This window comes from Chiloscyllium plagiosum, chromosome 19 (assembly GCF_004010195.1).
Source record: "Chiloscyllium plagiosum isolate BGI_BamShark_2017 chromosome 19, ASM401019v2, whole genome shotgun sequence".
NCBI lineage: Eukaryota > Metazoa > Chordata > Chondrichthyes > Orectolobiformes > Hemiscylliidae > Chiloscyllium > Chiloscyllium plagiosum.
Window position 1 is genome coordinate 28,951,386 of NC_057728.1, and position 14,312 is coordinate 28,965,697.

The following is a 14,312-nucleotide window of genomic DNA, read 5'->3' on the forward strand; positions in this document are numbered from 1 at the left end:
CTCCCCCAAGTCCCTCCTCCCTACCTTTTATCTTAGCCTGCTTAGCACACCCTCCTCATTCCTGAAGAAGGGCTTATGCCCGAAATGTCGATTCTCCTGCTCCTTGGATGCTGCCTGACCTGCTGTGCTTTTCCAGCAACACATTTTTCAGCCCTGATCTCCAGCATCTGCAGTCCTCACTTTCTCCATCTTAGAGAGTTTGTCAAATTCAAAGCAGTATTAGTGAAATCATGTGCTGTCAATGTAATTTATGAGCCAGCCACTTGGAGAGATCATTAAATTGTCAGCCATGATTTGTATATCCTCCTAAGGACAGCAAGCAGGCCACAAGCAGGTTTACCCAGTAAGAAAAGATAACAGTAGGCGTGCTGTTACTGGTCTCCAACTAGTCAGGGCTGAGAGTCCTGAGTTCCTTTGAAGTCAGGAGAAAGCGTTTGGAATCTGACACATTTACAAGCTTCAATGAGGAAGTGATCCAAAAGGCTGTAGGAGTTTAAATAGCCTATGTTAAGGAGTAAGTGAGCTGAGATAACAATTTGTGTATAAAGGGTCCTCCAGAAGAAATATCAACCGAAAGAAACAGTAGTTTGTGAATGTTTGAAATTTGCTGAAAGGAAACCAATCACAACCGTGCCAGCTGGCAAAAAGCTCTCCTGTGGAAATAGGAGTAACTCCTCACTGAGATTTATTTGCCTATAACTGTAATTTTGGAATAAAGATGATGACTCTTGTAGTTCATGTATGCTGTGTTTACAATTTTTATGTTGTGTAATGTATTTCATTTGCAACATTTTTTAATATGCTCAGTGACCTCAATAAATGAAAAATGAAACTTTAGTCATCGGCTCAGATTTCACTGAGATATTTGACTTGTTCTTTGTCATATGGATGATTCCATTCTCTGGGAACATCACTGAAGGAAGAGTTTCTTTTGAGGTCCATCTATCTTCAGAATTTTTAAGTCTTTGTTGTTAAATATGTTCGATTACAATCAACTGATATTTGGACACAAAGGTAGTTGAAGGGTAGGAAAAATGGATAAGTAATTTGTTTTCTCTTTTTTTAATAACTGTCGCTCACTTGAACGCCAATCTAAATATTTCAGAAATTTAGTTTTGTTTGTGATATATTTATCTAATTTTATTACTCTTCAAATTTTAAATCTTCAAATCTCAAGTGAGAATATTTGACTCTCTAATTTCAACTAGCAAGTTACCTTGCTATTAGTTGTAAGAACTGAGGCAACTCTTTCTATTCCTCTTCTCTGCTCCCCCCCCCTCAAAAAAAAAGCACCAAAAAGGCAAGCTAAATAATAAATGTTTCAAGTCTTTTGTTGGAGAGTTCTACAGATCCCTGGTGACCCTCAATTTGAGAACATTCTTTCAAGAACCATAGGAAAGAGACTTTAGATTTATGCAGTTTTTGTTTACATTGGTGGCACAAAGGAGGTCATTTTTTGTCAATAATGTTTTATCCCTCTATTTCTCTGATCTACAGGTTCCGGATATACATGGTTACACAGCACTTCTGTCAGCAATCTATGAGGGACATTTAGAATGTGTGAAATTCCTGTTATCCAAGGTAGGTTCAGAGTACCAGAGAAATGGGGTTGCATCCCAATCCCAAATCTTCTAAATAAGAGGTCAGCAGCTGTGGTCTGTGTATAGAAACTGATCTGGTGGTGGTATAGAGGTTCTATTCTAGAGGTTTGCTCACGTACTTTGGAGTTTACTTTAACTGACTAGCATATCATTCAAAATATATTTCCATGTAAAGTTGATTAATAAGACTTTCCCAGAATTATTCACTGTGCTAACTCGATAAAAGGTATCTAATGCATGTGTCTTATCCATTTATAAACGAAGAAAAAAAGTTGGTATCATTCTATTCCTAAGTTATTTCGTGAATAACTGAAATTGCATCATGTGCTTGGTGTTTCCTCCTGTTGAAGTCATAGGAGAAAGTAAAATATCACTGTTTTTAAATAACACTTTTTTTTTAATTTTCCACTGGAACCTAAAATCCAAAATTGTTGCTGTCACAATGAAAGATTTGCTCGCAGAGATTGCCCACATAACCAATATTAGTACCTGTCATGACTATTTATTCAGAGTGTAGTAGGTCTACCTATTCAAGGTGCATTCCACAAGGGAACGAGAACTTTAAATCTTGAATTCACTCAGCAAACCTTCCCTCTCTAACTGGAAAGCAACAAGTCATCTGGTCATTTTCTTACACATGGTATACAGAATGAAAGTAGGTGATTGACTGATAAAGCACGCAAGTTTTGGTCTAATGGTAAACTCCTGGAATTTTCTCCATATCAGCACTGAATGCAGGCGACATGTCCTTTGTGCTAGAAATGCTAAGCACTCTGACAATCTTTGTCTAAATGTGAAGTATGATTTAAGATCTGCGCATTTTATCCCAGAGAATGAGAATTTTCAGCATTTTTAACATTACAATTTTTCAGTCTCTTAAGATGCTATATTTCCATTACTCCACCTTTTATCCAGCTGAAAACAATTGCAGCATGTTTGTTTTTTTGTGTATTTAAATATAAATTATTTTAGAATTTGGGTTTTGAACTAGTGGTATGGGTGTTTTGGTCTATATGAAGAATTTCAATGCTTAACTTGTAAGTATATCTATAGTCATGGTGATTTTTTTTTTAAATGTAGTATGAGAATTTTTTAAGTAGTTAATGGTAATTTGTTTACATTGGGAGAACTCTTACCAAGCACAGGGTAAAGTGTAGTACACTAGAATTCAGATTCTGGATTTTTTTTTTTGCTTCGGGAAATACCTATAATTTGAGCTTTTGGATTTTAGTTTGGCAGATTTTAATATGTCTTGGTTGAAGCTAGATTTATAAAACAGTTGCTCCTGGTGAAAGATGGATTACTTTGCTATAAGTGGTTAATTTGAAAGTTCGAAATCCGAAGTGCTTGGTTAAAACCATGAAGCCTTTATTTGAAATTAATAAAGCCTAAGCTCCATTATGAATGTTCAAGGAAGTGGTGATAAGATTCTCAAGACTGGATAATTTAATGCCATAATTAAGTCAAACCTCACAATAGAAAATGTGAGGCAAATATTTGACAGTTGCTGAGACCAATGCTTTTGACCTATGAACAAGTTTTTCTCTATCAAAATCCACGAAATTTACCAGTTTAGGGGCTAAGTCTAACATGAGGTGGCATACAACATAAAATATTTCAAAATCTGGATTGTTAAGTAGCAAATTTATAACTTCACCTTGGGTAAATGTGGTGCACCGAGAGGAAACACTTGAAAAACACATCACCAAAATTCCTTAGTGCCTTCCAAACCCATGACCACAGCAGATATCAACAGCTGCAAGTTCCCTTCCAAGCCACTCATCGCTGACTTAATATTGTCGTTCCTTTACTGTTGGGTCAAAATCCTGGAATTCCCTTCCTAAGATCATTGTTCTGGATGTAAGTTTGCTCGCTGAGCTGGGAGGTTCATTTCTAGGCATTTTGTCACCCTAATAGCTAACATCTTCAGTGGGCCTCAGGCGAAGCAGCGTACATGATTCCTGCTTTATATTTAGATCTTTGCATTTCTTTTGGGTTGGTGATGTTATTTGCTGTTCCTTTTCTCAGGGGGTGGTAGACAGTGTCTAACTCAATGTGTTTGTTGATAGATTTCCGGTTGGAATGCCATGCTTCTAGGAATTCTCATGCATGTTTCTGTTTGGCTTGTCTAAGATGGATGTGTTGTCCCAGTCAAAGTGGTGTCCTTATCTGTGTGTAAGGATACTAGTGAGAGACGGTCATGTTGTTTTGTGGCTAGTTAGTGTTCATGTATCCTGATGGCTAGTTTTCTGCCTGTTTGTCCAATGTAGTGTTTGTTACTAGCATTAAGAGCATTGTTAGCCAACCTACAGCATGTGGGCTGCAGCAGTTCCAAAAGGCATATCGTCATCACCTAGGGATGGGCAATAAATGACACCACATTCCATGAGAGGTTTTATTAAAATTTAATGTCTCAAAAGTGGAGTTAAGGCTACAAACAAATCAGTTATGGTCTTAATGATTGGCAGAACAAGTCTACTCTTATTTCTTATGAAAATAATGAGATAGGTGAGTATTGGCACCTTGTGTTGAGTTTTCATTCAGAACAGGTAAGATACCATACTGAGAAGTGTTAGAATTTTAAATCCCAAACTGCCAATTCACTTCATATTCCCCATTATGTACCCCTCTCAAGTTTTGATTATTGGACCATGTCTTAAAGAAAAAAGTATAATCTCTTGTTTATGCAGGACTTTAAGGATTGCTTTGTAGTTAAATTGTAATTTTACTGTAATAGCTTTGCTCTAATGATACTGTTGGGAATATGTACATCCTGAAGCAAATTGGGTGATTCAGAATTGTAAGCAGCCAGCATTGCACCAGTGAGCTTGAGGTTTTCTTCAATCCTTAATCCTTTCAGCACTGCAGTACTATTTATCTAGAATATTTGTACATTGTTAGCAGTTCTAACAATGAAAGAAGAAACTGATTATCATTTTAGGCTGTTTGTAGACCGTTTGCATTGCTGTTCTGTGATAAGTTGCCCTTCTGAATGTTTCTGGGATTATTACTTTTATAAAATGTAGCCAAAATCTATCATCTAATGTATTTCACTTACCTTGCTCTTGGACTGACATTTTGCAATTAATATTTTTATATTGTGTGTATATTTGTATATAAAGTCTTATTATTAGAAGGGATTCCCACAACTCCAAACACTTGGACTGTAATGTTTACTTGCCTTGCTATAAATTGGGTCTCCTCCCACCACACACCTTCACCTACCTCTTCTAAACCACATTGGACTTAGAATCAGCCATAGAGTCAAACAACACAGCAACTGACCCTTTTAGTCTAACCAATCCATGCTGACCATAATCCCAAACTAAACTAGTTCTACCTACCTGCACTTGGCCCATTACTATTAACAATGAAAGTGGTACCGAAGTTGTTTTTATATGGTGACAGATGTTAGTTTGAATTTACAATACAGGTCATATTGCAATTTTTGGACAATGGGATGTGAAATATAGCCTGAATAAGGAGGAAAGAAAGATTAATGATATGCTGTGTCCTGTTGAGGATAAGCTATTCATAAGAGTTGCTTTTACTTGTTAATGGGCCATGCATTTATTACCCATCCTTACCTTCTTGAAGGTGATGAGCTTCCTTTCACTGCTACAGTCCATGATTGATAGATACACTCATTGTGATGTTTAGAAGGGAGCTCCAGGATTTGAACGTAGCAACGGTGAATGAATATGGGTTTGGAAGGAGTGGTATTGATTTACTGTATTGCATCTTGCAGCTAGTACATTCTGCTCCCATTCTGCATTGATTGTGGACAGTAAATCTTTAAGGTAGTGTTCGATAGGCCAGTCAAGTGGGCTGCTTTGTCCTGGATCCTTAGTCATCCTGAAAAAGAGAGTATGCCGTGACACTGACTTGTGCCTTTTAGGTGTTGGACAGATTTTGAGGAATCAGGGAGAGTTACTTCCTGCAGAAGCCCTAGCTTCTGACCTGGCTCTGATACCTCAGTGTTTTATATAATTGGTCTAGATCATTTTCCAGGATAATCAGGGATTCAGTGGTAATGGCATTGAATATCACGAAGTGGTTAGATTGTCTTGAGTTTTTTTGTTTATATAGACTTCAATGTCCCGTAACTTACAACCTAGACTACATTTAAGTGTTTTAAGACGTAATAGTCCTAAGAAGTTCAATAGGGATGCAAGTTTTTTTAAAATATACGTGTGCAAGAAACTATTTTGAAGTTGTGATCAATATTCTGAATGTGCTTAAAGCCATGGCAGCTAGATGGAAGCACTCAATCTATTGGCAAAGTTGTTTTGTGATAACTATTATTCCCACTCTAGACAGCAACTTCAAGCCTCATATATCAGTGTCTGTCTGATAAAGTGGAGTATGTTGACCATCTGGCAGCTGTCACCACAGCATTATGTGCTATTCTTGAGGACATTAGGGCAGCAGGTTATTGATCTGCTTATTTTTAGTTATCGCATATATTGCTGGGACTAAACTGGTTTGTGGCTGTTCAGGTGTATTAAGCTTTTGTAAAGCTTGCTGCATTTTGATATTTGTAACAAATTCATTCAAAACATTAATTCAGTTACCTTTTGAGCATTCTGTATTTTAATTGGGCTCAGTGTTAAGGACCAGATTTGTAGTTGGCAAATCCTATTTCTTATAAAGGACTGAAAGGTATACACTCTGGAGTATTATACTTATTCCTAATTTTTACAACTTTTGTAAAATAAACATTGGATATGTATATAATGGGGAGAAAATAAATCATAATTTTAAAAAAAATGCAAGTATTGCTTTGACTTGTCTCATTGGTATTGACTTCACTGACTCTTTTCATACCAGACTGATGCATATATAGAGCAATTAGTCCCTATCTGTTAGAGTTGATAGTGATATTCTGTATGAGTCTCCTCTGATTTCAACTGTCATCTCAGACGTGTTCCATTTTGATAATTACACTTTTCCATCAAGATCCATTTTATATTGGCTATCTTTTTCAAATTGTGTTTATCTTACTGCTTTGGTTGACATGTATGAGGATTTGCTGTCGCAATGCCACCTTTTGTTTTTGAGTTTACCTACTTATATTTTCTTGTTTCTACTTCCTTTTCCAACCCTTACTTTTGAGGTCTAAGATTGACTATCTAATAACTGATAGCTACACCTAGAGTCAGTTGCCCGCTTTCTGTATATTACCTTATGAGTTGTTGAATAGGTGTACAGAAATTGATCCACAAGTCAACATGTTTTTTGGCAGAGCACCACCAAGTGGTCTCTAGCCCGTAATAAAGCACTAATGAAAACAAAGTACTGGAAGTACAACAGGTCAGTTGCCAAATGTGAAAAGTAAAGGTTGGTAATTATCTTTGGTACAGATTCATCAGAAGCTCATGGGTTTGAAACTAAGTGAGATTTTTAGTTTAAAATTTTAATGTCAAAGTTTAATTTGAATATTACAGATGCAAGATATCTGAAATTACAGCAGAAATGGAAAAAAGGTAAATCTGCAAAGAAAGTTAACTTTTCAGATTAATATCAGACTAGCTAAATATTTCCAGCACTTTTCATTTCTATTAAAGCTTCCATAGAAACAAGTGCAGGATTAGGCCATGTGGCCCTTCAAGTCTATTTCCCCCATTCAACACAATTTTAAACAATGAATTGGCTTTAACTGCTTTCTGTGGCAGAGAATCTCATAGGCTCAACACTCTCTAGGTGAAGATATTTTTCCTCTTCTCAGAACTAAATGGCTCACCCCTTATCTTTAAACTGTGACTCATGGTTCTACACTTCCCAGTCATCCGGAACGTCCTTCCTGTGTTTACCCTCCCCAGCCCTATTGCAATTTTGTAGGCTTCTGAGATTCCCTGAATTCATTCTTCTGAACTCTAGTGAATACGGTCCTACCCGATCTAGTTTCTCTCTTCACATGTCAGTCCTGCCGTTCTAGGAATCTGGTAAATCTTGGTACACTTTCCGTATCCAGAGCATACACTTAAGGAGACCAAAGCTGCACACAATACACCAGGCATGGTCTCCCTCAGGCCCTGTGCAATTGCAGCAAAAAATCCCTGCTCTGGAATTTGAACACTCCATAAAGACCACCATCCCATTTTCCACCTTTACTACCTGCTGCACGTGCATGTTTACTTTCAGAGGCTGATGTACAAGGACGCTCTGATCTCATTGCACCCTTACCAGTCCATGCTGGCTGTCTGATCCTGTCACTGTGTTTTCCAAAGATTCTAATACTGAATCTTTAGGGTGGAAAATACTAGAATTCACTCTATGTCAAATTAAGAAGTCTGCAATTTCCTGTTTTTTTTTAATATATAAATAGGTTACATTTGCTACCCTCCAATCCATTGGATCTGTTCAAATGTATAGAATGTTGAAAGATGACCACCAATGCATCCACTATTTCTAGGGTCACTTCCTTAAACAGTCTGGGATGTAGATTATTGGGTGGGATTTATCAGCCTTCGTTCCCTTCAATTTTTTCTCAAACCCATTTTCTTCATGCTGATTTTCCGTCAATCCCTCTCCCTCAGATCGGTTCCCAATCACTTTAGAACATTTGTGTCTTCCATAGTGGAGATGGAACCAAGATATGTCTTTTATTGATCTACTATCTGTTTCCTGTTACAATTTAACTTTTTGGACAAGTTTCTTGGGCATTCTCGCTCAATACAGAACCAACTAGTTCAAGGGGACGGATAAATTATAGATCAGTCATTCCATTCGTTGTGCATAGAGCCATAGATCTAAGTTTATTTTCTTGAGTCATTGTGTAATATTGATCAATTCTGATTGGATTTGAGGAATGTAATTAACTTTTCATTCTAAAATTCCAAATTATGCAAAGTTGAGCTGCAGTTTGCATGAGGTAATTATGGCCGATAAGAGATGGGATTGAACTGGTTGTGTCTGATAGGTTAACGATCCACCATTGCAGAGCAGTAGGTAGAATAAACCAAGATCACTTACAAAGAGAAATTAAGTATTAAAACGTTTGAATTAAAGTAAAATGTTGCAGATGCTGGAAATATGAAACAGCCACAGCACAGTGGGAAAAACTCCACAGCATCTGTGGACAGACAAAAAACAGTTAATGTTTTGAGGTTAGTTTGACCTCTGACCCCTTGAAGAAAAATTATACAAAATTTAAAACTTTAATATTTTTCCTGTGCCCAGAAATGCAACCAGAATCACCTGAGTTTCTCCAGCATTTTTTGTATTTTAAAAAAAAACCCTTCGTTTATATGGTGCCTTTCACAACCATCCGATATCTCAAAGCACTTTCTATGCAATGAAGTACTTTCGCTTTGTGACTCAGGTACAAGTGCTACCAACTGAGCCATAGCTGACTGCAACATATTATTATATGGATTAATTAGGCAAAAGTCATAATTACTGAAGAGGCATTAGGAAGAGTTTGATGTAAGTGCTTCATAACTAGACAAATGTTGCTTTTACTAAGTTATGCAACAAAGACATGATATTCGGAACAGCAATTAACCAATTAGCTCTTCAAGACTTTTTGTCTTTCAGTCATATCATGTTTGATATTTTCATCAGATAAATGAGCAGAATTAGACCATTCGGCCCATCAAGTTTGCTCCACCATTCGGTCCATCAAGTTTGCTCCACCATTCGGTCATGATTGATCTGCTACTCTCTCAATGACCCTTCAACCCGTTATCAATTAAAAATCTGTCTAACCCCTCCTTGAATTTACTCACTGTCTCTGCGTCCACAGCACTTTAGGGTAGCAAATTCCACAGATTCACAGCCCTTTTGGATGGAGTAGTTTCTCCTCAACTGTTTTTAAATTTGCTACCCCTTGTCTCAGAATACCCTACAAGAGGAAGCATTCACTCCATGTCCTATTATCCATATCTGATCTGTGATTAAATTCCATATAGTTGTCTTTGCCCCATACCCCTGAGGGTTTTGTCAATCAAATGGATTAATAGTATCTTAAAAATAACAATTGATTGAACATCAAATTTCTGCTCTTTGTGTACCATATAGCGAGATTACCCATTTTTACTCCCAATCCTTCTGTTGTTTGGTGCTGTTTTGTGGAAAATGTTGTTTTATAAACTTAAATTGGATTCTGATGGTATGTGGATGTGGAACCTGTGTCCATCACTAAGAGTAACTCAATAGCAAGTTGGCTCAGTTCTAAAAAAAAAACATAGCCACTAGACTGTGTGTGCAGCAGGTGGTTTGGGAATCCTAGAGGGAAGCACTTACTTAACCTCATCTTTGTTTTCAAATCGTAGATAAAGGTAGTGGACGACACTTAAATAACTAAAAGAGCAGAAGGCTCTATAAAATGCTGCCTTCCTCATTGTTGGGAGCGCTCAGTGCTTCAGTGCAAAAGACAGGGCTGAAGAATTTGAATTCATCTTCAGCCAAAAGTCTTGAATGGATGATTTGCCTCTCCTTTCTCCTGAGGTTCTCTGCCTTCTACCAATCCATCAATTCTCTATCTATATGGTACCTTGCCTTTAATTCCATGGGCTGATGTGTTATTTAGCAGTCTCCTATGCTCAAATCAAATAACAAGTTAAATCAAGAACTCCACAATCTCATTCTTATAATCTATCACAGATGTGGTTGGGAATTAAATATCTAGGATACATATCCTAACGAAAGGTCAGGCAGAGGTGGGGGAAAAGGTTGCCACCTTAGTAAGAAATGATACAGGGTCAGAAGACATGGATTGAGGGTAGAGTTGTGGAACTGCAAAGGAAGGGGAAGGTGATGGCCTAGTAGTATTATCACTAGATTATTAATCCAGCGACCCAGTTAATGATCTAGGGACCCAGGTTCAAATCCTGCCACAGCAGATCATGGAAGTTGAATTCAATAAAATCTGGGATTAAGGATTTAATGATTGTGAAACCATTGACAATTGTAAGAAAAACCCACCTGGTACACTAATGCCCTTCAGGGAAGGAAATCTGCCATCCTTTCCCAGTCTGGCCTACATGTGACACCAGACCCAAATTTCAGTTGCCCTCTGAAGCCATTCAGTTGTACCAATCTCAAAGAAATGAAAGTGAAAGGATCATCTAGCATTGACCTAGGCACCAGAAAAGACGCAGGCAGAAACAGCCCTGTCAACCCTGCAAAGGCCCCCTCACTAACGTTTTGGTTGGGGGGGTGGTGGAGGAGAGCTGTCTCAGACGAGTCGAGCAACAGCCTGATGTAGGCATACCAACAGAATTATACCTTTACAGATGTCCCAGAGACGACCACCACATCACTATTCTTGGATACATCCTACTCCACCGGCAGGACAGACCCAGCAGAGGTGGCAGCACAGTGGTATGCAGTCAGGAGGGAGTTGCTCTGGGAGTCCTCAACATTTGATTCTGGACTTCATGATGTCTCATGGCTTCAGGTTAAACATGGGCAAGGAAACTTCCTGCTGTTTGCCATCCTCCCTCAGCTGATGACTCTGTACTCCCATGTTGAACAACACCTAAAAGTACTATGGATGGCAAGAGCACAAAATATACTCTGGGGGGTTTCAGTGTTCACCACCAAAAGTGGCTCGGCAGCAGTACAAATGATTGCGCTGGTTGGGTTCTAAAGAAGACAGCTGCTAGATTGGTTCCTTCACCAATTATTGCATACCTGACAAGGGGGAAAAAAATGTACTTGATTTCATCTTTACCAATCTGCCAGCTGTTGATGCATCTGTCTGACAGTATTGGTAAAATTGACCACCTCTCAGTCCTTGCAGATACAAAGTCCTGCCTTCATATTGAGAAATATATTTGTGTTGTCTGGCACTATTGCTGTGTTAAATGGGACAGACTTCAAACAGATCTAGAAACTCAACTGGGCATTCATGAGGCACTGTGGACTATCAGCAGCATCAGAATTGTACTCCAGCACAATCAGTAACCTCATGGCCCAGCATATCTCCCATTCCACCATTACCATCAAACCACACAATCAACCCTGGCTCAATGGAGAGTGCCGGAGGGCATGCCTGAAAATGAGGTCATCCTGGTGAAGCTAGCAAACAGGACTACTTGCATGCCAAACAGCATAAGCAGCAAGCAATTGACATAGCTAAGCAATCCCACAACCAATAGATCAGATCTAATCTCTGCAGTCCTGCTACATCCAGTCATGAATGCTGTTGGATGCTTAAACAAATCACTAGAGGAGAATACTCTTCAAATATCCCTATCTTCAATGAAGAAAGAGCCTAGCACATCAGTGCAAAAGATAATGCTGAAGCTTTCACAGCAATCTTCAAGCCAGAAGTGCCAAGTGGATAATCCATCTGTCTTCTCCAGCGATCCCTGGTATGACAGATACCAGTGTTGAGCCAATTCTATTTACTCCACAGATCAAGAAACAGTTAGAGGCACTGTTAGAAACATTGTAAGGGCCACGGGCCCTGACAACATTCTGGCAATAGTACTGAAGACTTGTGCTCAAACTTGCCGCTTCCCTAGCCAAGCTGTTACAACGCTGGCATCTGCCCAATGTAGGTGTGGAAAATTGTCCAAGTGTGTCCTGTACATTTTTTTAAAAACCACAAATCCAACCTGGCCAATTACTGCTCCAACAGCCTATTCTCTGTCATCTGTAAAGTGATGGAAGATGTCATGAACAGTGCTACCAAGCAGCACCTGCTCAGTGACACCCAGTTTAGGTTCCACCAGGGCCACTCTGTTCCTGACCACCTTATGGCCTTAGTTCAAACATGGGCAAAAGAGCTAAGTTCCAAAGGTGAGGTGAAAGTAATAGCCCTTGATTTCAAGGCTACATTCGACAGTGTGGCATCAAGGAGCCCTAGCAAATAGAAATCAATAGGTATCTGGGCCAAACTGTCCAGTGCTTGCACTCCTACCTGATACGTAAGATGATGGTTGTTGGAGGTTGGTCATCTCAGCTCCAGGACATCTCTGCAAGAGTTCCTAGAGTAATGACTTGAGTCCAACCATCTTCAGCTACTTTATCAATGACATTCCCTCAATCATAAGGTTAGAAGTGGGGATGTTTGCCAACGTTCAGCACCATTTGCGATGATTCAGACCCTGAAGCAGTCAGTCTCCAAATGCAACAAGATCTGGACAATATCCAGGCTTGGGCTGACAAGTGGCAAGTAATATTTGTGCCAACATTCTTGCCAGCAAGAAACAATCTAACTGTTGCCCCTTGACATTCAATGGTATTGCCATCACTGAAGCCCCCAATACCAACATCATTGATCAGAAAGTCAACTGATCGAATTAATACAGTGGCTATGAGAGTTGCTCAGAGGCTATGAATACTATAGCAAGTAATTCACCTCCTGTCTCCCCAAATCCTGTCCACCATCTACAAGGTACAAGTCAGGAGAGTGGTGAAATATACTCCACTTTCCTGGATAAGTGCAGCCCCACCATCATTAAAGCTTTTACACTCTCTGTGAGAGAACTGCCTGCTTGATTGGCACTGCATCCACTCCTTCCACCACCAGTTGCTCAGTTGAAGCAGTGTGTACTATCTAAAGGATGCCCTGCAGAAATTCACCGAAGATTCTTGGACAACATCTTCCCAACCCATGACCACTTCCATTTGGATGGAAAAGGGCAGCAGATATACAGGAAGACCACCTAGTTCTCCTCTGAGCCATTTGCCATCCTGACTTGGAAATGTATTGCTATTCCTTCACTGGCACTGGCTTAAAATCCTGAAACTTCCTCTCTCAGGGCATTGAGAGTCAACCCACAGCAAGTGGACTGCAGCAGTTCAAGAAGGTAGCTCACCACCACCTTCTCAAGGCCAACTAGGAATGGGCAATAAGTGCTGGTCTCTTAGCAGTAGTTAGGATGTGGAGAGAAAATAGTGTCAGACTCTTACAATCATCATGGGGAACTTCAATATGCAGATAGACTGGGAAAATCAGGCTAGTAGCAGATACCATTGAAAGGAATATGTGGAATGTATGCAAGATGATCTACCAGAAGAAACTGACATTACTAAAAACAAATGCTGGAGATCACAGCAGGTTAGATAGCGTTCCATAGGAAGAGAGCAAGCTAACATTTTGAGTCTAGATGATTCTTCAGAGCTCTGAACTTGCTCTCTCTATGAATGCTGCCTGACCTCCTGTGATCTCCAGCATTTGTTGTTTTCAGTACAGATGGTGGATTCTGTAGTAATTTGTTCTGACACTGGCATTGCTAGCTGGAAATTCAGCATTTGTGTAACGCTAGAGTTGTGCCTATGACTAAATGCTGGTGTTCAGTTTTCAGAATCGAGGGGAGCATAGTCTGAGGAAAGGAGATGAACACTAGAATATGAGCAATAGTTGAGGCAGCCTTTGAGACTTTGCAAAGGGTTTCAAGGCCAGATCATCAAAAGCGAACAGTTAGAATCCTTTGTTCTGATGACACTGGGTCACCAAATCTCTAACATCTCAAGGGTTTCTAGATAACTGCATTTGCTATTTGATGTGCTGTGGGCTGTTCACTGGCAGTTACCTGTATTAATCTTGGGTTAATTCTGGATATTAGAATCTAAAATAGAAATAAGGTTTGTCTACTGTTCTAATTTTCTTTTGTTTTAAAACATTGGCATCATGGTTTTATTCTCTCAGTATGTACGTACAATCATGCATTTTATGTACAGTTATTTAAAAATGTTGTTGGACCAAACCAGATTCTAACTTGTTAGACATATGGTGCAGGATTTCCAAAAGCA

At 39.1% G+C, this 14,312-nt stretch overlaps 1 protein-coding gene across 1 annotated transcript in view; it reads left to right on the forward strand.

The window, feature by feature from the left end:
- Nucleotides 1-14,312, forward strand: part of mtpn (myotrophin) — a 65,495-nt gene that overhangs the window by 49,780 nt on the left and 1,403 nt on the right. The window contains exon 3 of the mRNA XM_043709439.1: nt 1,498-1,581. Within this exon, the coding sequence (XP_043565374.1) occupies nt 1,498-1,581 (84 nt within the window). The remainder of the gene's footprint in view (nt 1-1,497; nt 1,582-14,312) is intronic.